This window comes from Rhinopithecus bieti, unplaced genomic scaffold (genome assembly GCF_001698545.2).
Source record: "Rhinopithecus bieti isolate Rb0 unplaced genomic scaffold, ASM169854v2 scaffold_22442, whole genome shotgun sequence".
NCBI lineage: Eukaryota > Metazoa > Chordata > Mammalia > Primates > Cercopithecidae > Rhinopithecus > Rhinopithecus bieti.
Genome location: NW_016810717.1, coordinates 656,927 through 680,491, shown reverse-complemented (window position 1 = coordinate 680,491; position 23,565 = coordinate 656,927). Strand labels below are relative to the sequence as shown.

The 23,565-nt window shown below is 44.8% G+C and overlaps 2 protein-coding genes and 3 non-coding genes across 12 annotated transcripts in view; 3 read left to right on the top strand and 2 right to left on the bottom strand.

The window, feature by feature from the left end:
* The window catches only part of FCGR2A (Fc gamma receptor IIa), a 15,018-nt gene extending 6,069 nt beyond the window's left edge, over positions 1-8,949 (top strand). For 3 of the 8 annotated variants that reach the window (XM_017892665.1, XM_017892663.1, XM_017892667.1), the window contains 5 exons: positions 9-263; positions 1,030-1,152; positions 1,950-2,006; positions 3,982-4,019; positions 8,351-8,949. In XM_017892665.1, coding sequence (XP_017748154.1) covers positions 9-263; positions 1,030-1,152; positions 1,950-2,006; positions 3,982-4,019; positions 8,351-8,524 — 647 coding nt within the window. In that variant the 3' untranslated portion in view covers positions 8,525-8,949. The remainder of the gene's footprint in view (positions 1-8; positions 264-1,029; positions 1,153-1,949; positions 2,007-3,981; positions 4,020-8,350) is intronic. The other 5 variants (XM_017892670.1, XM_017892668.1, XM_017892664.1 and 2 more) reach the window with 3 other exon arrangements.
* A 5,286-nt stretch (positions 8,950-14,235) lies between these two features.
* Positions 14,236-14,306, bottom strand: TRNAG-GCC (transfer RNA glycine (anticodon GCC)). The gene has a single exon. It is a non-coding gene; the product is annotated as a tRNA-Gly (tRNA).
* Positions 14,307-14,804: 498 nt separating this feature from the next.
* Positions 14,805-17,320, top strand: HSPA6 (heat shock protein family A (Hsp70) member 6). Its single transcript, XM_017892661.1, is given in 2 exon segments — positions 14,805-15,756; positions 15,759-17,320. Coding segments are annotated over 2 exon segments (1,929 nt in total). The 5' UTR covers positions 14,805-15,272; the 3' UTR covers positions 17,204-17,320.
* A 4,649-nt stretch (positions 17,321-21,969) lies between these two features.
* On the bottom strand, positions 21,970-22,052 carry TRNAL-CAG (transfer RNA leucine (anticodon CAG)). Its single transcript has one exon. It is a non-coding gene; the product is annotated as a tRNA-Leu (tRNA).
* Positions 22,053-22,752: 700 nt separating this feature from the next.
* On the top strand, positions 22,753-22,824 carry TRNAG-UCC (transfer RNA glycine (anticodon UCC)). Its single transcript has one exon. It is a non-coding gene; the product is annotated as a tRNA-Gly (tRNA).
* Positions 22,825-23,565: the final 741 nt, after the last annotated feature.

The window sequence follows — 23,565 nt, the reverse complement described above, 5'->3', positions numbered from 1 at the left end:
TCTTTCAGAGTGGCTGGCGCTCCAGACCCCTCACCTGGAGTTCCGGGAGGGAGAAACCATCATGCTGAGGTGCCACAGCTGGAAGGACAAGCCTCTGATCAAGGTCACATTCTTCCAGAATGGAATATCCAAGAAATTTTCCCATGTGGATCCCAACTTCTCCATCCCACAAGCAAACCACAGTCACAGTGGTGATTACCACTGCACAGGAAACATAGGCTACACGCCATACTCATCCAAACCTGTGACCATCACTGTCCAAGGTATGGGGAATCTGCCAAGATGTAGGGAGGGGAGAAGAGGGGATGGACAAGCACTAAGGTCACATGGGTCTACACGGAGGTCTGAGAAAGGCCACAGCAGCAAAATTGGGCACTGGAGCAAAGAGGAGTGGTGTGGAGGCCTGGCTAAGTATTGGCCAATGAGCAGGAGTAGGGGCCAGAACTTGGAGCCGTCACCTCCCAGGTAATAGGTAGTCAGGCTCTTGTTCCACTTTGAAATGAAGGCCCCAAACTAAAGATGGCAGCAAAGCAGAGCTCCCTCATTGGTGCAGAGGTTCCCAAAGCTCCTGGGCATTCCTAAGAGCTGAAGTCTGCCTCGTTTCTTCTCATGGCTCATGTTATAGCCATTCACTCCAGAAAGCCTGGCATGTCATAGTCTGTTCACGGCTGTGCTCCATAGAGTAACGATGCCTCCAGCTATGCAAGGCTTTGGGCCCACCCTTCCTACTGCCCCCAAGGGCTAAGGGGATTCCTTTCCTCTGCTCCTGCCTGCTCGCCAATGTGCCTTTATTAGTTTGGTGGAGAAACCTGGATAGGAAGGAGGCGTAAGTCCAGCCACAGAAACCCTGTGCAGGTGAGGCTGGGGGATGTAGTGAGTCTTGCATTGGTGAGTGACTCAGGCACAGAAGAGCTTTGGGTGACAAGCACTAGGACATAGCACTGGAGGAGGTGGGAGGTGGGACAAGGAGAATACAAGTTGTCATTAAAATAGTAACCCCCATCCTGTCCTAATGTCTGTCTTCCCTAGTGCCCAGCGTGGGCAGCTCTTCACCGATGGGGATCAATGTGGCTGTGGTCACTGGGATTGCTGTAGCGGCCATTGTTGCTGCTGTAGTGGCCTTGATCTACTGCAGGAAAAAGCAGATTTCAGGTTTGTAGCTCCTCCCAGTCCCTTTTGTTATCAGTTTGCATTTGGTCCAGGCCCTAACCCCAGACATTTCCAGAATCCCTCTCTTAGGGCTAGATACGCATTCAGATCTAGGCCCACATTTTATTTATTAGTTCATTTATTAGTTCATCCTCAGCAGGAGCACTAATAGGACTCACCTCACAGGGTTGCCATGGGGATGAAAGAGGCTGACGCTCTTACACCAGTGCCTGTCAGGCAATAACAGCACACAAACAGGGCTGTTGCCATTCTGGAGGAGGTGGTGTGTGAGGGCAGCGCTTAGCGAGGGAAAGAGGACTCTCCAGGCACCTGGCCAAGGCAGGGACTGAGGCTGGGTGGGGCTTATATGGGTGTCACGGGGGAGTAGAGAGGGTGCTGCAAGCTGCTGAGAAAGAGAAATAATCCCACTAACACCTCACAAAGCACTTTGCAATTGGTTCATAGCCAGGACCTCAGTTACTGATGATAATACAGAGAAACAGAGAGAGACTGAGACACAGAGGTGTTTTTAAAAGGCAGAGCAAGCCTCAGACAGATGCCATGAGTGGCCTTTCTGACACTATTGGGCGTCCCCATGGGTGAGCTGAATTCTGCCTCTGGACCAGCCCTTTTGCAGGTGGGAGCAGCCCCTGAGCAGGGGAGCTGGGGGTGGGAGGACGGGAAGCATCTGCCAGAGGGAAGGCCTGAGCTGGTCCCATCCAACCCTGGCCCTGGTCTTTGGTCCTGAGGACTCAGGTCCTACCCCCTAATCCTACTAACCTCCTGTGTGCCCCTCCCAGCTCTCCCAGGAAACCCTGAGTGCAGAGAAATGGGAGAGACCCTCCCTGAGAAACCAGGTAAGTACAGGGTTGTCTCAGGGATTCAGTGATGGCTCACCAGGGCTGCCCGCTGGACCGGAGCCAGCCAGAAGGGGCTTGTGCGAGTTCAGCTGGGAGCCAGAGAGGGAGCAGCGGTGAGGGGATGGTCAGGGCTAAAATCACTTGGTCAGCTCTGAGTCTGATTTCTGGGCCTAAAGAGGACCTCTCTGGAGATGAGAAGAGAAACACCAGTCCCAGATAGAGAGGGCTGTGTTCAAATTTCTGGGACCAGGAATCTGGGGATATTTCCAGAGCAGGAAATCAGAGATACTTTGGTCTTTCCGTGGAGCTTTGGCAGAGCTGGCAAAGGATAGGGCTAGGGGCTGTAAGACTGAGGCCAATCAGATGCGGGAGGCAGGATTCTAAGGGGAAAGGAGGAGGAGGCCTGAAAACCCCTCGATTTGCTGAGGAATCTGTCTCTGTGAAGGGATGGGGTGGAGTGGCCAGGCTCAGCTGTCTGTGGAATGCTAAGAGGAGGTTTGGGCTTGAGAAAATTCCTGGGGACTTGGGGCACTAGTGGGCTCTACTCTGTGGGCAAAGCTTGGTTCCGATGCCCATGCACTCAAGGTTGACTGAATTTTGGCCTGGTTCTGCCCCCATCACACAGTGGAGCCTTGAGCCAGTCAGTCTCCCTGATGGGGTTCAGTCTGCTCACTGAGGAAATAAGTGGGTGACTGGGGTGACCTCTCAGGCCTTCTAGGTCTGACATTCAGGTGGGAGTATGTAAAGGAACTTCCAGGAGGATGCCAGGCAACTTCCAGACTGTAAGTAAAGTCAGAGCACAAAGGAAACCAGGGCTTTCTCTGGGGGCTTCCATGACAGTAGGAACAGGCAGGAAAAAGAGGCTGTCAAAGACCCCAACTCACATGGCTGGAGTATGATTCAGAGCAGAGTCAACAGATTTGAGAGCTTGAGCAAAATACCACTCGTCCAGCTGTGCTTGGAGCAAGGTCACGTGTCCGCTGGCCAGGCCCAGTGGGGACAGGGGCCTGTGTTCACACCAGGGCCAAAGCAGATCTGGAAAAAACAAAGTCCGAGCAACTGAATTATCTGTCTTGTTGTGTGGTTCTGTCTACGCTGGCATAAGCACATTTCACAAGGCAGTTTTGCAGCCAGGCATTGGTGCTGCATAAACGGGTTTTTAAAAATCCTTTCCCAAAAGGCAGAGCTGGGTTGCTGGAATTGTTGGGGAATGTATTAGAACGGGATTTCAGAATGTGGTTTGCTGCAGTAAAGACTCTCTGTGTTCAGGGGGTAAGAGACTAGATACATTGTGTCAGACACCTCCTAACTTCCTGAGAAATGCTGCTTTGCAGATACTGAGGCTGCTTTTCACATTGGCAAAGTCCCTTTATGACAAAAACATGAGGAAATTAGGTGTGTTTTGGACACTAACCAGAGAAAGTGCTTCCCTCTCTCCCTCTCCCTTTCTCCCTCCCTGCCTCTCTTTTTCTCTCTCTTGTTACTTTCTCACTCTGTCTTCCTTTTTAATGCTATGGAGTACTTACTATATTCTTCAAAGTTCCAACAAAGATGCACGACATTTGGACAATGTGGAAATGGCCCTCAGCCTTCTCTCCCTGATGTGGTCAGCAAAAACCTGGACTTTACTTCACTCTGATGCTGAACACCCCTCCTGTACCTCTTCCCCAATATCTCAGATCCCCAAGCTGTCTGGTTGCTTCTAGGAAAGCTCAGCAATTCCCTGAAAAGAGTGTGGCCCAAGTGACTGCTTCCCTCCACCAGTGTGTCCCGTGGGGAAGGCTGTGGCTGGGTGACCCCAAGGGTGGGAACATGAGGCCATATTTACTTAGCCCTTGGCCTTACAGGACTGTGTCAAGGGGTCAGCAGTCCTTGCCTTGAGTCTGGTTATGATTTTGCAGCCTCAGCATCAGCAAGGGCTGGCCCTTTTCAACAGCAGTGCCCTGGCTAATCTTTTTCTTTTTCCCCACAGCCAATTCCACTGATCCTGTGAAGGCTGCCCAATTTGAGGTGAGTAATCCCAGTCATCTCCTTTTCCACCTCCCCCATCCCTTCTCCCCTGTTTCCTCTCTTTTTGCCTTTGTTAATGCAAAATTAAAATGGAGACTGGGCCTGAAAACTCCTGAGCAAACAAAGCCACCCAGGCCTTAGAAATAGCCTTATCATTGCTTAAACTGCAAACATAAGTGAAACTCAAGTTGGATTGTAACTAAAAATAGGTAATACTTAACTTGGATCATTTCTGGTAAATATTTATGTTAGACAGAAGTAAGATTTAACTCTAGCCAATCGTAAGCAGCCAACTAACATAACTATGTGACTAAGAAGACTTTAGTAAGGTACCTCACCCAAAAGACAATTATGTGACTGCAAACCTATCAAATTTCTGTATTTTACTTCCACATTTTCCCAATTAATACTTGTCTCTGACTTTCTGTCATTAAAACACTAGACCTCTTTTGATTTGGTGTCACCCAATTCATGAATTGCTTCTTACTCAAATGAACTCTTTAAAATTTTATTGTGCCTTAGATTTTTCTTTAACAGTTTGGCGTCAGAAGTAGGATATAAAGTAGACTCTCCCCCAGATATCCCTAAGAGCAATGGGTAACCAGGCATAGGTACCCATTGAGCCCACTGTATTCACTGGTTTCTTACTGCATTTGTGAGTCACTAGGTAAGTCCCTCTCAGATATCAGGCTTGCAACTGTGTCCTGAGCTCTCTGAGCTTATTTCAGTAATTTTATTTCTCATTTGATTCAGCGGTTAATCTGGGTGTTTGACAAGTTCATCTGTTTTCAACAGGAACTACACTAGGTCCAGTACAGTGTACTAGTTTCCAGACAAGGTCTGCTTTCTGGATTGGGATCCAGAGGTCAAATTGGGTATTTGACAGATTGAACTAGGTGTTCAACAGAAACTGAACTGGGGGTTCAATTGGAGTCCTCAGGTAGGTAAATTTCAGAAGGGCAAGATATTATGACTTTGTCAGAATGCACAGAGTCTGGGACTCCTCCATCTGAAACACAGTGATTTTTTATGTTCAGATAATATGGGCCCAGAACCTGTGACTTTCTAGAGAAATAGGTGTGCCTTACCACAGATGACTTAAAATTGCAATGGTCACAGTGAGGATGTTTAAATCTAGAAAAAATTGTTCATTTAAGGGATGTATTGGGAAAAAATGAGATCCCAAATGTCTCAGAAACAATGATAAACATTTTGATTGGTATGTAAAGGTTTCTAAAAGAATGATTTTAAAATAGTCTCTCAGTAAATCTCTACAATGTGCTAATAAGAAATTATTCTTTGCTTGCTTTTTCCATCTGAACCTACTCAATGCTAACCTCCTTAAAAAATTAGATCCTCAAATGAGCCAGGAGCATCTACAACAACTAAATTTAACTCTTGTTATTGCACAAATGAACTATTATAAAAGCAACCACTAAGGCTAAAAAGAATAAAGACTAATTGGAACTAGGCCAGATAAACTAGATGTCTCCTTAGTCAGTCATTTAAAATTTAATCCACAGTCTCATTAAGATTGACTCCTAATAATAGGTGAAAATGCCCCAAAATTCCTTATTGGAGAAAGCTTAATACCCTTTCTCTGGGTCTTTGAGGTGTGTAAATGTTTTTAAAACACAAGCTTCAGTGAAATGACTCATCAAAAGAAAAAAAAAGGAGGAACTTTTAGAAACAAACTGGCAAAAGAAAAATCTTAATAGTCCTCTCCACAAATACCAATAAAAAGTGTCAGCCATCTGAACAGCTAACTTTAACTCCCAGAAGCTGGATCCAACTAATTAGTTTTATATTATTGTACCTGGCACATGGCTAAAATTTCAGAACAAAAGCCATGAATTTCTGTTTGCATCTTTCTGTATGTTTATGTATATCTACACATATGTATGCTATTTGTACATACTATTATTCTGCCTCCAGAAGGTATTTATTAGAAACAGTATTAAAGGAACTCAATTAGCCTAGAGAAAAATAAGCACTTGTATAAATTACATATTTTCTCAGAAAAAAAGAACTTTGCCAAAATGCTTTTCAACTTCATATTACCTGAGTAATCTTTAATAAATAAGAATATTGGTATTAATGAAAGTGAATATTCTACCTATTTACCCAAATAAGCTCTTGTTGTCTCCTACAAAATTTGTAAAAAAAAAAAAATACCTTGAGATGACAGGTAGTTGGTTCTGTTTAATGTTATGTTTGCCACTTTAACTGTGTTAAATGAAATGACAGGTATTCATTAAATATCTACACCATTTCCAGATAAGACAAACTACTAAAACAAAAATAAAAAAGTGTTCCACTTATCTTTTTCTGTCTACCTGATTGTTTCAGAATTTGGAAACTCTTATTAACTATTTTCATTTTCAATCTGGGTATTTGCATAGGTTCAATAAGAATCTGTTCTCCTTGTAACAGGACATAATTGGGCAAGTCCTTGGCTTGGCTTCTTAGCCAAGAGAGGCTTTTAAAGGTCTAATCTGAGATTTCTCAATTACTAGATAGTTTTTAAAAACTAAAGTTGACTGATACAAAGTCAGTAAAGTGTCTTGGATATCACCAAAGCTCTGGCTAAAATATATTTTAAATTACTATTTTATTATACCCATATAAATAATCAGGTCAAATTTAATGAAACTAGATTTATTTTGCAAAAAAGTTAACTTTGATTTTGGTAAAATGGAAAATAAAATATTTTCTCCAGAATAAAAAAGATTATATTTTAGTAGAAAACTATGGTGCATCCATTGTCAAATTCTAAGCCTGTTCATTTTCTTTGAAGTTTTACTATCTCCCTATAAACTGGATTGACTCCTGATATTTTGTTTTTTAGTTCCACTAAAAACTAAAACTGCCTTTTTTCAAAGCTCTACAAACTGAAACTGGTGACTTTAAGCTTCAGAAAAATCACTACAACAGAGCATGTATGCCTTAATGCCAATCTTAATGCCTGCTGCTATGTGGGTCACTCAGAGAGTGTACCAGAATATTTAATGAAATAACCAGAGACATTCAAATTGCAAACCAGTAAAGCACATCACATTGCAACTGCCATCTTCAGTCTACCATTTAAACTTGCCTCAAATTCACATCTAGAAATTGTTTCACCTAGCTGCCCTCTAAACTCAAAAACTAAGATCATAATTTGCTCCAAATATTAACTCTGGTTTTTTTTTTGTTTGTTTGTTTGTTTTTTTTTGTTTGTTTTGAGATGGAGTCTCGCTCTGTTGCCCAGGCTGGAGTGCAGTGGCCGGATCTCAGCTCACTGCAAGCTCCGCCTCCCGGGTTTACGCCATTCTCCTGCCTCAGCCTCCCAAGTAGCTGGGACTACAGGCGCCCGCCAACTCGCCCGGCTAGTTTTTTGTATTTTTTAGTAGAGACGGGGTTTCGCCGTGTTAGCTAGGTTGGTCTCGATCTCCTGACCTCGCGATCCACCCGTCTCGGCCTCCCAAAGTGCTGGGATTACAGGCTTGAGCCACCGCGCCCGGCCAACTCTGTTTTTTTAATAGAATAATACCCTGATTCCTTTCAAGCAACACAATCTAAAATGAGCAAGTTAGCCTCAATAGCACCCCAAAATAGAAGTTCTTGATATCTTAATGCTTAACAAGGAAGAGCTTGTGTTCCTACTGATGTCAAAAGAAATGCTTAAAGATCTCAGTTGGCTTTGTGGTGATTCTAGAACTGGGCAACACTTGCCTCCTTAAAATAGAATAAGGTTTCCAATGAGTTACAGCAGAGGAGATTGACTTCATAGACAGAGAATGGTCTGAAGAAAGAAACAAAGAATTTAAAGTGGATTGGCTATTTTAAAGCTGGTTAAAGTTGCAAAAGACAGAATGGGAAACAGAATAATAAATAACTGGTTGGTTAACATCAGGTTACTTTTTTGTAAGGATGCCAATTGAAACTGGCCTGTTTGCAAAATTAGGTTTTTAGGTTATTAGGTTATTATCTCTCTCTCCTGATTTTTCCAAAGGCCAGATAACAATGTAGTTTCTGTTTGGCGACTTGAAACTTTATCATGGGTGATTCCATTTTGATTTTTAGTCTGTTCTGTTTGGGCCTAGTGCAGGAGCTTAGTGCAAAACAATAACCTCCTAAAATTTAAAAGACTTTAAAGAACAAATGTGAGTTTTTCATCAGATAATATTTATTTGTATTCATTAATTTATTCGATTGGTTAAGTCTTGGCTCCCGAGAATCTTTGCTCAGAGGAATTTTTTCAATCCTTGGCTATTATTCTCCTTATAGTTATTGTATTTACCTCCCCGGTGTATTGAATTATCCTACGGGTTTTAAATGCTTTCCTGCAGCCACCTGGACATCAAACGATTGCCATCAGAAAGAAACAACTTGAAGAAACTAACAATGACTATGAAACAGCTGACGGGGGCTACATGACTCTGAACCCCAGGGCACCTACTGATGATGATAAAAACATCTACCTGACTCTTCCTCCCAACAACTATGTCAACAGTAATAACTAAGAGTAATGTTATGCCATGTGGTCACACTCTCAGCTTGCTGAGTGGGATGACAAAAAGAAGGGAATTGTTAAAGGAAAATTTAAATGGAGACTGGAAAAATTCCTGAGCAAACAAACCACCTGGCCCTTAGAAATAGCTTTAACTTTGCTTAAACTAGAAACATAAGCAAAACTTCACTGGGGTCATACTACGAGCGTAAGCAAAACTTAACTTGGATCATTTCTGGTAAATCCTTATGTTAGAAATAAGACAACCCCAGCCAATCATAAGCAGCCTACTAACATATAACTATCTGTCTAGGGACTTTCTAACAAGATACCACCCCCAAAAACAATTACGTAATTGAAAACCAATCAAATGTCTTTATTTTGCTTCCACATTTCCCCAATAAATACTTGCCTGTGACATTTTGCCGCTGGAACACTGAACTTCATGAATTGCTTCTGACTCAAATAACCTTTTAAAAGTATATTGTGCCTCAGATTTTTCCTTTAACATCTTTTTTTTTTCTTTTTTTTTGGAGACAGAGTCTCAATCTGTTACCCAGGCTGGAGTGCAGTGGTGCTATCTTGGCTCACTGCAAACCTGCCTCCCAGGTTTAAGCGATTCTCATGCCTCAGCCTCCCAGTAGCTGGGATTACAGGCATGTGCCATCACGCCCAGCTAATTTTTGTATTTTGTATTTTTATTTTTTTTAGTAGAGACGGGGTTTTGCCATGTTGGCCAGGCTGGTCTCAAACTTCTGGCCTCAAGTGATCTGCCCGCCTCGGCCTCCCAAAGTGCTGGGATGGCCAGCATCAGCCACCATGCCCGCCCTCTTTAACATCGTCTTTACTATGCCCTCTCTGTGGATCCCTACTGTTGGTTTCTGCCTTCTTCATGCTGAGAGTAAAACCACCTATTCACTGCTTAGGCAGTCAGAAGCTCCAGAAAAACAAACAGCCCAATTACCAGCACTACATTAGGTCTCCATTGTTTTGCCTTGGGATTTGAGAAGAGAATTAGAGAGGCGAGGATCTGGTATTTCCTGGACTAAATTCCCCTTGAGGAAGACGAAGGGATGCTGCAGTTCCAAAAGAGAAGGATTCTTCCAGAGTCACTACCTGAGTCCCGAAGCTCCCTGTCCTGAAAGCCACAGACAATATGGTCCCAAATGACCGACTGTACCTTCTGTGCCTCAGCCCTTCTTGACATCAAGAATCTTCTGTTCCACATCCACACAGCCAATACAATTAATCAAACCACTGTTATTAACAGATATAGCAACAAGAGAAATGCTTATGTTACAGGTTACATGAGAACAATCATGTAAGTCTATATGATTTCAGAAATGTTAAAATAGACTAACCTCTAACAACAAATTAAAAGTGATTGTTTCAAGGTGATGCAATTATTGATGACCTATTTTATTTTTCTATAATGATCATATATTACTTTTGTAATAAAACATTATAACGAAAACATTCTGTTTACCTTTTCAGGGCTCTATTGATTGGGGTGTAGACTGAACTATCTGGGGTCTGTTTCTTTTGGTGATGAAAATCTTGAGAAGGTAGTAATGGATAAGATGTGGGGAGAGGAGAGATGGGGATTTGGAGTGTAGGGTGAGTGCCCCTCTTCTTAAAACTGAATACTTTTCTTCTAATGAACTTGTATTCCTATTTCCATGTCTTCTTCCCTTTCCTTCTATGGCAAATAAAACACTCACTTTGTTTTGGAACACAAGTTCTCAGAAAGGCAAACTTCAGATGAGTCGTCAGTGGAGATTGCTGACTTCCTGCACTGCTATTTTCCCAATGTAGTTACCAGAAGGATGTGACCTTCTCAGAGAAGCCATTCCAGGCAGATTAGAAACATGACCAACAGTCTCCTTGATGGTTTGGTGAGTGCCCTTAAAGAGCCTTCCATTTTCCTGGGATGCAGCACCACTGTGCAAAATTTTTTTGCATTTGAAAAGTAGCAGCTGCTTCTGTTGGATAGTTTACATCGATTTTTAAGGAGGCTACGGAGCTTCCACCTACCCTTTAGCTTCCAGACTCTATTTATTAGTCTGTTCTCAGGTTGCTGTGAAGAAATAACCTGAGACTGGGTAATTTATAAAGAAAAGAGGGTTAATTGACTCACAGTTCCTCATCGCTGGGGAGGCCTCAGGAAACTTACAATCACGGCAGAAGGGAAAGGAGAAGCAGGCACCTTGTTTACATGGTAGCAGGACGGAGTGAGTACAAGCGGGGAAGGTGCCAGACGCTTATAAGCTCTCGTGCGACTCACTCACTATTATGAGAACAGCATGGGGAAAACTGCCCCCATAATCCAGTTACCTCCACCTGGTCCCACCTTCAACACATGGGGATTATGGGGATGACAAGACGAGATTTTGGGTGGAGACACAGCCAAACCATATCACCCTAGACAGAGGCTCCTCAAATATACAAAACCTTATTAAATCTTGCTTTTACATTAAAATGCACCCAACGATCTGACCGCTTCTCCGTATTCTACTCCTACCACCTGATCCAAGCCACCATTATTTCTCACTTGGATTACTGCAATAGCCTCCTGACTGGCCTCCCTGCACTCACCCTTGCCATCCTATAGTCTATTCTCACCACAACAGCTGTTGTGATCTTTTAAAAATGTGTGTCATATTTGTCACTTCTTTTCTCAAAATCATATACTATCTTCCCCTTGCACTTGGAGTAAAGGCTAGAGCCTTTGCAATGCTCTACAAGATGCTACAGGATCTTGCTCTTCACTCTCTCTGACCTCACCTCCTACGGCTTTTCCTTGCTTGTCTTTGGTCACTCTTGCTCTTCCTTGAATATGCCAGTTATACTTCTGCCCAGAGCCTATGTTATTTCCTGTTTCTGGAATGTTCTTATAGACCCACATTATGCCTCATTATGTCCTTTAGGTCTTTACTCACATGTCACCTTATCAGTGAGGTCTCCTTGATCATTCAGTATAACCCGTCTGCCTTCCCATACTCTTAATGTCCCTTTCCTTCTTCATTTTTCTCCATTGTACTTATTACTACTGATGTGCTATTAATATATGTTTACTGTTTGTTTTGGGTCTGACTTCCCCACTCCTCTCATTAGAATGTGAGCTCCAGGAGAAGCCTTTGTCTGTTTTGTTCACTGTCACATACTCAGAGCCCAGGTCAGTATCTGGTGCATGGTAAAGCACTTAATAAATATGTGTGGAATGAGTAAATTCTTTGAGATTTGAAATCAAAGACTTTTAAACTGGAAAGTCCTTAGAAACAATGTAGTCCAATCTCTTCATTTTAAAACGGAGGAAGCTGTGGCCCAGACAGGTGAAATGACTTGTTCAAGGGCAAACAGGTAGTAGATGTCACTGACCATTATATATACACAGTTTGGATTATACTATAAATTTTGTTCTATAGTGAAATAGTTTGGCTGTGTTCCTACCCAAATAACATCTTGAATTCCCACAACACATGGGAGGGACCCAGTGGAAGGTAACTGAATCAAGGGGCAGGTCTTTCCCATGCTTTTCTTGTGATAGTGAGTAAGTCTCATGAGATCTGATGGTTTTAAAAAGGGGAGTTTCCCCACACAGGCTCTCTCTTGTCTGCCACCATGTGAGACGTGACTTTCACCTTTTGCCGTGATTGTGAGGCCTCCCCAGCCACGTGGAACTATAAGTCCATTAAACCTTTCTTTTGTAAATTGCCCAGTCTCAGGCATGTCTTTATTAGCAGTGTGAGAATGGGCTAACACATACAACTTGCTTTTTTTTGTACTCAATATTGAGTTGTGAGCATTGCACCACTTTACAATGTCTATTTCAGTCATTACTTTAAGGTCAGTTCTATTTTTAAAGCTACTCAAACCAAGCTACTAAACATAAATGGATATATTTAAGTGTATGTATAAAATTTGTACTAGGCCAACTGTGGTGGCTCATGCCTGTAATCCCAGAGCCATGGAAGGTGGAGGTGGGATTGATTGAGGCTAGGAGTTCAAGGCTGCAGTGAGCTGGAATTGCATCACTGTACTCCAGCCTGGGGAACAGAGCAGGAACCAGAAAAAAAAAAAAAAAAAACTAAAATGAAACAAACAAAAAACCCCAACAACCCTGCAGTGACTCTTTTACAAAAAACAAACAAGCAAACAAAACCAAAACTGTACTGCATGCATAAGCTCCCCTGTGCTATGTTTGAACCACTCTGAAGAGATCAATTAAAAAGAAGTGACATTGGAAGCATGCCTGTGTGATGCTGTGGTAACATTCATAGGCTGCATTAGGGCCATACCTGTAACTCTTGGAGGTGAGTGGGTAAGTGGGGTTTTGAGGTGAGTAGGGGCTGGAAGAGAAGGTTAGAAGAGTCCACACAAGAGAATCCCTTAACAAGCCAGGGCATAGACCCCCTGGCTGGGCCAGCTTTTCCCTGCTGAGGTGAAGACCCATCTCTTGCAGACCGTCAGCAAATGTCTTGACTCTGGCATCCAGCTGTGACCAGCTTAGACACTGAGAGTGAGTGAATTTAAAGCCGACAGCTTATTTCCCTCTTGGAGTTATGAAATAGGTTACTTCTTTTCGACGACAGTTTGATTTTCCACTGTGGAAGTCATATATTGCCCATTTCTTTAAACATTCCTTTTTTTTCCTGGACTGATCACCTTACCAGTACAGCTGATCTCTCAAGCAGCAAATTCTACCAGCTGTCACTGGTGCTCTCGGAGAGAGGACTGACCAAGAAACCCAGCCCAGGAACAGTACTGACCTCTACTTCTGGACTCCTGCCTCCCTCTTAAAAGGTCTCTCGAACTTCCTAGTGGGTTCTAACCTGTCAAAGGAGAAAATAGCCACCTATGGAGTAAGGGTTTTTAGTTTCTCTTTTTACAAATGGAAGTTTCCTTTGAATCAGGCAAGTAACATTAAATAAAAGCCAACTTTTAAGTTTCTCTAATACACTGCTAAATTATAACACCAGAATATAGCACATAGGCTCCAGCTGCCAGCCGTTACAGTTGCCACCCTTGTTTCTATAGTGGTATGTCTGCCTGTCATGCTTGAGAGAGGGGTTCGATTCCCTGACGGGGAGGTCAGGGAAAATTGTGTGAGCATTTTGTCAATCTTCAGAAGTCTCAGAAATGTCTTTGTTTTGGCTTTCAGTAGAAATCCGAACACCAGATGATCTGAATGGAATGTTCTGGATTAAAGAAAGTGGGAAATGGCCTCAATTCACAAAGTCACAGCCTGATAGAAACCAGTGTGACTTTACTGCCCAGTGAACCCATCTCGTCCTCCAGCATTTAGGGCGTAGGTCGGACTGGAGCCTGTAGTAGTTTACTCTCCACCTGAGTCCTGGTCTCTGACTCAGAACCCACTTAGGCCACAGAGAAAAACGCACACTGGGCCTCTCCACTGGGCCTCTGGAGAGGAGGCTCCTCGGTGATACAAACGCTGGGGAGAACATGAGGGACATCCCGACCATACACTGCGTCCTCCTTCCCTGGGTGTTGCATTCTCTCTTGGGCTGAGTGGCGAGGTGTCTCCCGAGTCCTAGGGCCACAGCACGATGTCACCTCTCCTTTGAGGAAAGTGGTAAAGGAGGGAGAACAAAACTGGAGGAGCCTAAACTCTTCGGCCACGTGGTTTAATTTATTCAAGAGTCATTATACTTAGATGAGAAAAATAACCGAAATGAATACAGGGGAAAAAAAAAAAAAAAAGCGTGCATTGGCCGGGAATCGAACCCGGGCCTCCCGCGTGGCAGGCGAGAATTCTACCACTGAACCACCAATGCTACTAGCAGCTAAACGGGCTGCAGTATCGTTTCTTAAAGCTCGATATCATCCCTTAACGCTATCTCTGGCCATTCACGAAGGAATCAGGCAGCGTCTTAAATCGCGGTTTGGAAAATATTTTGTTCAAGATAAAACTGTTTTAAGATATATACATCATCCTGGCGAACACGGTGAAACCCCGTCTCTCCTAAAAAAAATTAAAAACTAGCCGGGCGAGGTGGTGGGCGCCTGTAGTCCCAGCTACTCGGGAGGCTGAGGCAGGAGAATGGCCTAAACCCGGGAGGCGGAGCTTGCAGTGGGCTGAGATCTGGCCACTGCACTCCATCCTGGGAGACAGAGGGAGACTCCGTCTCAAAAAAAAAAAAAAAAAAAGATATATACATATATATCTTATATATCTGTATTCGCATGGTAACATATTTTCCGGCTTCCTGAGCCACTGGACTCGCAGCAGCCCTCCAAGGAAGCCGGCAGGCCCCTGTGCGCCTCAGGGATCCGACCTCCCACAGCCCCGGGGAGACCTTGCCTCTAAAGTTGCTGCCTTGGCAGCCTCTGCCACAACCGCGCATCCTCAGAGCCAGCCGGGAGGAACTAGAACCTTCCCCGCGTTTCTTTCAGCAGTCCTGAGTCAGAGGCGGGCTGGCCTGGCGCAGCCGACCCGCCCCCCAGCTCATGGCCGGATCCGTCAGAACCTTCTCCTGGGGTCAGCGCTGCGCCGGCAGCCCGGCTGAGTCAGCCCGGGCGGGCGGCTCTCAGACTGGCCCGGAAGGTGCGGGAAGGTTCGCGGTGGCGGGGGTTGGGGGAGGCTCAAAAGGATAAAAAAAACCCGTGGAAGCGGAGCTGAGCAGCTCCGAGCCGGGCTGGCTGCAGAGAAACCACAGGGAGAGCCTCACTGCTGAGCGCCCCTTGACGGCGCAGCGGCAGCAGCGTCCGTGGCCTAGCGCATCAGACAAGAAGCTTCAGCCATGCAGGCCCCGCGGGAGCTCGCGGTGGGCATCGGCCTGGGCACCACCTACTCGTGCGTGGGCGTGTTTCAGCAGGGTCACGTGGAGATTCTGGCCAACGACCAGGGCAACCGCACCACGCCCAGCTACGTGGCCTTCACCGACACCCAGCGGCTGGTCGGGGACGCGGCCAAGAGCCAGGTGGCCCTGAACCCGCACAACACCGTGTTCGACGCCAAGCGGCTGATCGGTCGCAAGTTCGCGGACACCACGGTGCAGTCCGACATGAAGCACTGGCCCTTCCAAGTAGTGAGCGAGGGCGGCAAGCCCAAGGTGCGCGTGTCCTACCGCTGGGAGGACAAGATGTTCTACCCCGAGGAGATCTCGTCCATGGTGCTGAGCAAGATGAAGGAGACAGCCGAGGCCTATCTGGGCCAGCCCCTGAAGCACGCGGTGCTCACCGTGCCGGCCTACTTCAATGACTCGCAGCGCCAGGCCACCAAGGACACGGGGCCATCGCGGGGCTCAACGTGCTGCGGATCATCAATGAGCCCACGGTGGCCACCATCGCCTATGGGCTGGACCGGCGGGGCGCGGGAGAGCTCAATGTGCTCATTTTTGGCCTGGGTGGGGGCACCTTCCACGTGTCAGTTCTCTCCTTTGACCCCGGTGTATTTGAGGTGAAAGCCACTGCTGGAGATACCCACCTGGGTGGAGAAGACTTGGACAACCGGCTGGTGAACCACTTCATGGAAGAATTCCGGGGGAAGCATGGGAAGGACCTAAGTGGGAACAAGCGGGCCCTGCACAGGCTGCGCACGGCCTGTGAACGAGTCAAGCGCACCCTGTCCTCCAGCACCCAGGCCACCCTGGAGATAGACTCCCTGTTCGAGGGCGTGGACTTCCACACGTCCATCACTCGTGCCGCGCTTTGAGGAAGGTGCTCAGACCTCTTCCGCAGTACCCTGGATCTGGTGGAGAAGGCCCTGTGGGATGGCAAGCTGGACAAGGCCCAGATTCATGACGTCGTCCAGGTAGGGGGCTCTACTCACATCCCCAAGGTGCAGAAGTTGCTGCAGGACTTCTTCAGCAGCAAAGAGCTCAACAAGAGCATTAACCCTGATGAGGCTGTGGCCTATGGGGCTGCTGTGCAGGTGGCCATGTTGATGGGGGACAAGTGTGAGAAAGTGCAGGATCTCCTGCTGCTGGATGTGGCTCCCCTGTCTCTGGGGCTGGAGACAGCAGGTCAGGTGATGACCACGTTGATCCAGAGGAATGCCACTATCCCCACCATGCAGACCCAGACTTTCATCACCTACTCAGACAACCAGCCTGGCGTCTTCATCCAGGTGTATGAGGGTGAGAGGGCCATGACCAAGGACAACAACCTGCTGGGGTGTTTTGAACTCAGTGGCATCCCTCCTGCCCCACGTGGAGTCCCCCAGATAGAGGTGACCTTTGACATTGATGCTAATGACATCCTGAGCGTGACAGCTACTGACAGGAGCACAGGTAAGGCTAACAAGATTACCATCACCAATGACAAGGGCCGGCTGAGCAAGGAGGAGGTGGAGAGGATGGTTCCTGAAGCCGAGCAGTACAAGGCTGAGGATGAGGCCCAGAGGGACAGAGTATCTGCCAAAAACTCGCTGGAGGCCCATGTCTTCCATGTGAAAGGTTCTTTGCAAGAGGAAAGCCTTAGGAACAAGATTCCCGAAGAGGACAGGCGCAATGTGCAAGACAAGTGTCGGGAAGTCCTTGCCTGGCTGGAACACAACCAGCTGGCAGAGAAGGAGGAGTATGAGCATCAGAAGACGTAGCTGGAGCAAATCTGTTGCTGCATCTTCTCCAGGCTCTATGGTGGGCCTGGTGTCCCCGGGGGTAGCAGTTGTGGTGCTCAAGCCTGTCAGGGGGACCTCAGCACTGGTCCCATCATTGAGGAGGTTGATTGAACGGTCCTTCGTGGTAAGTCAGCTGTGACTGTCAGGGCTGTGGTATTGAAGGGGTGGCCTGCCCCTCCACACCTGTGGGTGTTTCTCATTAGGTGGAACGAGAGACTTGAGAAAAGAAATAAGACACAGAGACAAAGTATAGAGAAAGAAAAGTGGGGCCCAGGGGACCGGCGCTCAGCTTACAGAGGACCTACGCTGGCACCGGTCTCTGAGTTCCCTTAGTATTTATTGATAATTATCTTTACCATCTTAAAGAAAAGGAAGTGGCAGGATAATAGGATCATTGTAGGTAGAAAATTAGCAGTAAGACATATGGATAAAGATCTCTGTGACATGAATAAGTTCAAAGGAAAATGCTGTGCCTTGATATACATATGCAAACATCTCCATAAACCTTTTAGCAGCATTGTTTTAGACTATCACATGGGGAGAAACCTTGGACAATACCTAGCTTTCCTAGGCAGAGGTCCCTGCGACCTTTGGCCGTGTACGTGTCCCTGGGTAGTTGAGATCAAGAGAATGGTGATGACTTTTTAACCAGCAAGCTGCCTTCAGGTACTTGTTTAACAAAGCACATCCTGCACAGCCCAAAATCCTTTAAACCTTAAGTCACCACAGCACATGTCTCTTGCAAGGACAAGGTTGGGGGTAGGGTCACAGATTAACAGCATCTCAAATACAGAACAAAATGGAGTCTCTTATGTCTACTTCCTTCTATATAGACACAGTAACAGGCTGATCTCTCTTTCTTTTCCCCACAGATATGGGTCTTCTAGACTGTATTCTATGATCCTACCCTTCAGAAATGAAGGGCTGGGGGGTCTTCTCCCCAAAGCTAGAACTTTCTTCCCAGGATGTTTCATAACTGAAGTCTTTTGACTTTCTGAGGGGAGGGAGGTTCGTCTTCTTCTACTTCACATAAAAAGTCATTAATTTATTAATGCTCATGTGGCACTTTTAACATTGCTTTCACCTGTATTTTGTGTATTTTGTTACTTGCATGTATGAATTTTGTTATGTAAAATATAGACCTAAATAAACTTTAAAAACTCCTTCTTGCTTTTCATTCCAACCAATCAAAGTACAAAAGTACACAAAGGCTTTCAGAAGCAGAAAATGTTGGGGTGGGTGCTGAAGAAGGAATGTGAATAATATTCCTGAGACCGTGTGCATGATTTCTATAGTGGAAGGCATGATTTGGAAAAGAGTTTGAGGCCAACACATTGGAACAGTACTGAAGAGTTAGGGCTGATAAAGAGGAGAGGATTGAGACTTATAATGAGAAAGAGAGGGAGAGATGTGGAATTGGAAAAGCAGAGAATGAGGAGAAACTTAAGTACTGGCAAGGTTTCCATATGTGATCCTATGATACAAATTCTGTATTTTTGTCATAGGAGCCTGGTTTAGTTTGTCAGTCTAGGTGTTTTAGTAACACTAACAAATAGTTTACATGCTTATTAGCTGTTTCTAATCATGTCACTTTATCCATTGTTCTTTTAGAGAAAAGACCTTGAGTCCTGGACTCTGGAGGATGGTATATGTCAGAGGAAGTAGGTCTGGTGGTATGATTAAAGTTACTACTGACTTCATGTCAGAGAAATAGTATGATTCCATCTGGTTTCTGCCTTTGGCATAATGAGGATGTTGGAACAAGACTATAGATTTTCAGCCCTGCCACTTTACATACTGTGCAAATTAAACTCTTCAGTTTCCCCTTCCCTGCAGTTGGGATGATGATGATAACAGTACCAACCTCCAGATTGTTGTGAGGGTTCAATTAATTAATACATGTAAGAGGCAAAGAAGAATGTCAGGCATGTAATATACTATCAACAAACATTAGCAACTACTGTTAATTGTTAGTTGGATGTTACCTATGTACCAGGTACTTGACATACACAATCTAACTTAATCTTCACAGCAGCATTATGGAATACTGTCTTCTTTTTGAATATGAGGATTATGAGGTTCAAAGAGGTTAAACAATTTATTCAAAGACACAAAGCTATTAAGTGGGGACAGGGGAGGGGAAGGCTGGAATGAAGAACTCTGTCCTGTCTAATTCTAGAGCCTGAGCATGCCACCTTACAAATAGGCCATAACTCCACTTATTATCAGACCTTCCCCTGGATGTTTTGCGATTGGATATATTATGCCTTTGAAATACAGTTGGATGCTGAACCACGTGAGAAAAAGTGTGCATTTTATTGTATATTTGCAGAGATGGAGTCTTGCTCTGTCGTCTAAGCTGGAGTGCAGTGCCGCAATCTCGACTCACTACAACCTCTGCCTCCCGGGTTCAACTGATTCTTCTGCCTCAGCCTCCCGAGTAGCTGGGATTACAGGTGCCGGCCATCACACCCAGCTAATTTTTGTATTTTTATTAGAGATGGGCTTTCACCATGTTGGTCAGGCTGGTCTCGAACTCCTGACCTCAGGTGATCCGCCCGCCTCAGCCTCCCAAAGTGCTGGGATTACAGGTGTGAGCCACCACACCCAGTTTATAGCAAGTGACTGAACCTGCAAAATATCCTCAGGCACAACTTTACTGCCAGGTGAGTCAATGACAATATAAAAGCAAGGATATTTGCCTTTGCTTTGTTGGTGTAAAGAAAATAATCAAAAGGATAAACTTGTGTTAGTTCCCAAACAATCCAATCCATAGTATATTTGCCCTATGCACAATGGGAGATTTATTTTTATCTCAGAAATTATGGGAGAGAAATTATAGGCTAGAACAATGCTACCTTATACATTATATTTGTTAGGTTGATTTTTTAAAGATGGGGAGAAGGTTACACTAATAATGCACTTGTCCCTGGCTGTCATTTCACATTTTTAACTGCCCTCTTTTCCTGGCCCTGGCCCAAGTCTTATGCAACCTGGCTTCATATGGAAGGAACCCGAAAAAAAAAAAGAGAGAGAGAGAGAGAGATGGAGTAACACGTACATCCTGCATTACATTCTCCCTTTCCTGAACCTTATCTCAACTCTTAACATTGACCCCCTCAACCTGTTTGAACTTCTGAAGAGGATTGATGGTACTCACTTTTATATAGTTTCTCAGTATTTTGATAGCATGCCTCTTTCTCCTTTTAAAAAACCCAACACACAGAATATAAGAAGAAAGATTTTTATCGTGTTTAGTTGTGACATCTCAGATCCTCCCAGTTGAGTGCAATCTATTCTTCTATGTAGAGAGTTAAACAAATTTCATTTGTTAAACAAACTTCATTTACTTTTAAATGTCTGTTGATCATTTTGGTTTAGTTTCTTGTATACTAGGTATCTAAAAATCCTTAAGTTGTATGTAGTCTTAGTTTGATTATTGTAATCACGACGATGTCATCCAGTTCCAAAGGTGGGGGTGGGGGGAATTTTGAACAAATTAAATCAGAACACATGCCCATTATTAAAAAATCAATTCTTGGTACAAGCAGTTTCTTGCCCCATTCCCAGGTCCTACTCCTCACAGGCAACCACTTTCAAGTTGTTGGTTTTTTTCTTTTGAGACGGAGTCTCGCTCTGTCCCTGGGGCTGGAGTGCAGTGGCCGGATCTCAGCTCACTGCAAGCTCCGCCTCCCGGGTTTAGGCCATTCTCCTGCCTCAGCCTCCCAAGTAGCTGGGACTACAGGCGCCCACCACCTCGCCCGGCTAGTTTTTTTTTGTATTTTTTTAGTAGAGACGGGGTTTCTCCCCATGGTTTCTCCATGTTAGCCAGGATGGTCTCGATCTCCTGATCTCGTGATCCGCCCGTCTCGGCCTCCCAAAGTGCTGGGATTACAGGCTTGAGCCACCGCGCCCGGCCTCAAGTTGTTGGTTTTTTAAAAGAATTTTTGATTTTGCAATAATTTTAGATGAACAGACGAGTTGCAAAGATACTACATAAAGTTACTCTATATCCTTCCTACTTCCCCTAATGTTAAAATCTTACATAATCATATTATATTTATCAAACCTAAGAAATTGGCATTGGTATAACATTAATGACTAACTGTAGATTTTATTCAGATTTTACTTTTCTTTTTTTGACACAGGGTCTCACTCTGTACCCCAGGCTGGAGTGCAGTGGCAGGATCTCGGCTCACTGCAACCTCTGCCTCCTGGGCTCAAGAGATTCGCCTCAGGCTCCCGGAGTAGCTAGGACTGCAGGCGCGAACCCCTGGTACTTGGGAGGCTGAGGCACAAGAACCGCGTGAACCCAGAAGACGGAGGCTGCAGTGAGCCGAGATCGCGCCACCGTACTCCAGCCTGGGGTACAGAGTGAGATCCTGTCTAAAAAAAAAAAAAGCGGGGCAGCGGGGCAATGCGGTGGAGAATCTGATCCTTATCAAAATTTGACCCTACTGCGTTAGCGTTAAAAAAAAAAACTCAGACTAAGACCGTACGGCAAATTAAAGGATCCTGAGTTGAGGACCTCCTCTTGTTTAGTCAAAGGAGATGGTATCTGCTGCCTTAGTGTGCTTGACGCACAGAAAGGGCCCAACACATTGTTGTCTTATAAAGGAATGGATAAATTGACACTGGGAAGTTGGAGTGCAAAGTTAATCTTAGTCTCAACTGCTCCCTGATTTCATAGACCAGACTCCAGCCTACAATACAGAAAAAATAGATTTAGTTCTATATGTGCAGAACAGCACAAATAATTTTCGTAAATGTAGATACTCAGGATAAAAAGCAGTGTTGATCGATTGAAAAGTCTCTACGAATTCAAGCACAATTCCTAGTTGGTTTATATCAGGAGGAAAAGAACGAAAACATACATTTGTCAGAAGTGGGATTCGAACCCACGCCTCCAGAGGAGACTGCGACCTGAACGCAGCGCCTTAGACCGCTCGGCCATCCTGACACCCGCTGAAGAGCATTTCCTAATTTCTCCTAATTTTATCATATACTGATAGTGCACGCTATCAGGTCACATTACTGTGTCTACTTAGTGGTTCAAATAAGATTCTAACTCTCTCTAGACCCTGTCTCAAAGCGAGAAAAATAAAACAGGCTCCGACAGCTCTTTCCTCTTTCCTACTTCCTCACTACCCAAACTAAACCTTAAGCTTCCATTTTCCCTGGCGACTCTTCGAGCGCCCCTCTACTTCTCTAGAGGGGTCGAGCCACGTCAAGGTAGACCCTGTGCCGGCCCGTCTCCCTCGGATCCTCGGCACCAATCGCTGTTGCTGAATCCGACAGCCGGCGGATCCAGTGCGGAGTCTCGAGCAGCTGCGGAGGTGGGACGTGAGGAGCTACGGGACGTGAGGAGAGCAGGGGTAAGAGAAGACCGCAGAGGAAAATCACCCGGCGGTGCTCAACTCCGGCTTTCTCTTTGGGATGTCAGCCGGCCCCGCCCTGAGGCTTCCAGAGCCAGTGGCTTCCGCGTTCATAGCCCCCCGCCGTTTGTGGGCGGGGCCGAGTCATAAGAATCGGTTCTCACCAAGTGAGAGCTTAGCGTGTTTAACCTCGGGATCATAAACACAAGATACTGCTAGAACGGTCAGGAAAGTCATACTCTTTGCTTATCTTATATACAGATTTCTAAAGACATAGTGTTAACAGCGTTGGTGGTATAGTGGTGAGCATAGCTGCCTTCCAAGCAGTTGACCCGGGTTCGATTCCCGGCCAACGCAACGTTTTCGTTTCCTTCTACGAAAAACTTCTCTGAGCCGGAGCTACAGCGCGCTGTGTATCCATTTTACGCCTCAACGAAACTGCAGCTGTACTTCACTTTCCATACTCGCTTCCTGTCTTCCTCCTGGCCTCTTTCTAAAGCCAGGCCTTTTTTGAAGGGATTAAATTCTGATGGTTCTTTCCTCCCTTCCTTTCTTTGTAAACTTCCAACTCTTGAGGAATCTTTGGGATTATTTGAATCCTGGGATGAAGTCTTAGCTTCAGAAAGGGGCTCTTGTGTCTTGCGAGGTTCATTCGGTAGCCACGCACTATTGAGCACTTGAACTTGTCTAGTTTCTCTAAGAAACTGCATTTTCAAATTTAGTTTTAATAAATAAATCAATTGAAATAAAATTAATTAATAAATGGAAATTTAAAAATGGGTACTTAATAACTATTGGAGAAGGTTTCAGTGCATTTGAAACAACTTGGCTATTGAATCTACTTTTTCAATTGTAAATTTTATGAAATCTAAATACGGATTGTATTTCCAATGAAAATTTCCCTTCCGAGTTGAAATGTGCTGTCTTTAAGTGCAAAATACATAGCGATTTTTGAAGGCTAGGTAAGAAAAAAAATATAGCCAATTAATATTTTTATATTGATAACTATTTTTTGCATATGTTGGGTTAAAGAATAAGATTTGTTATTAAAATTATCACCTCTTTTTTTTTTTTTTTTTTTTTTTTTTTTTTTTTTTT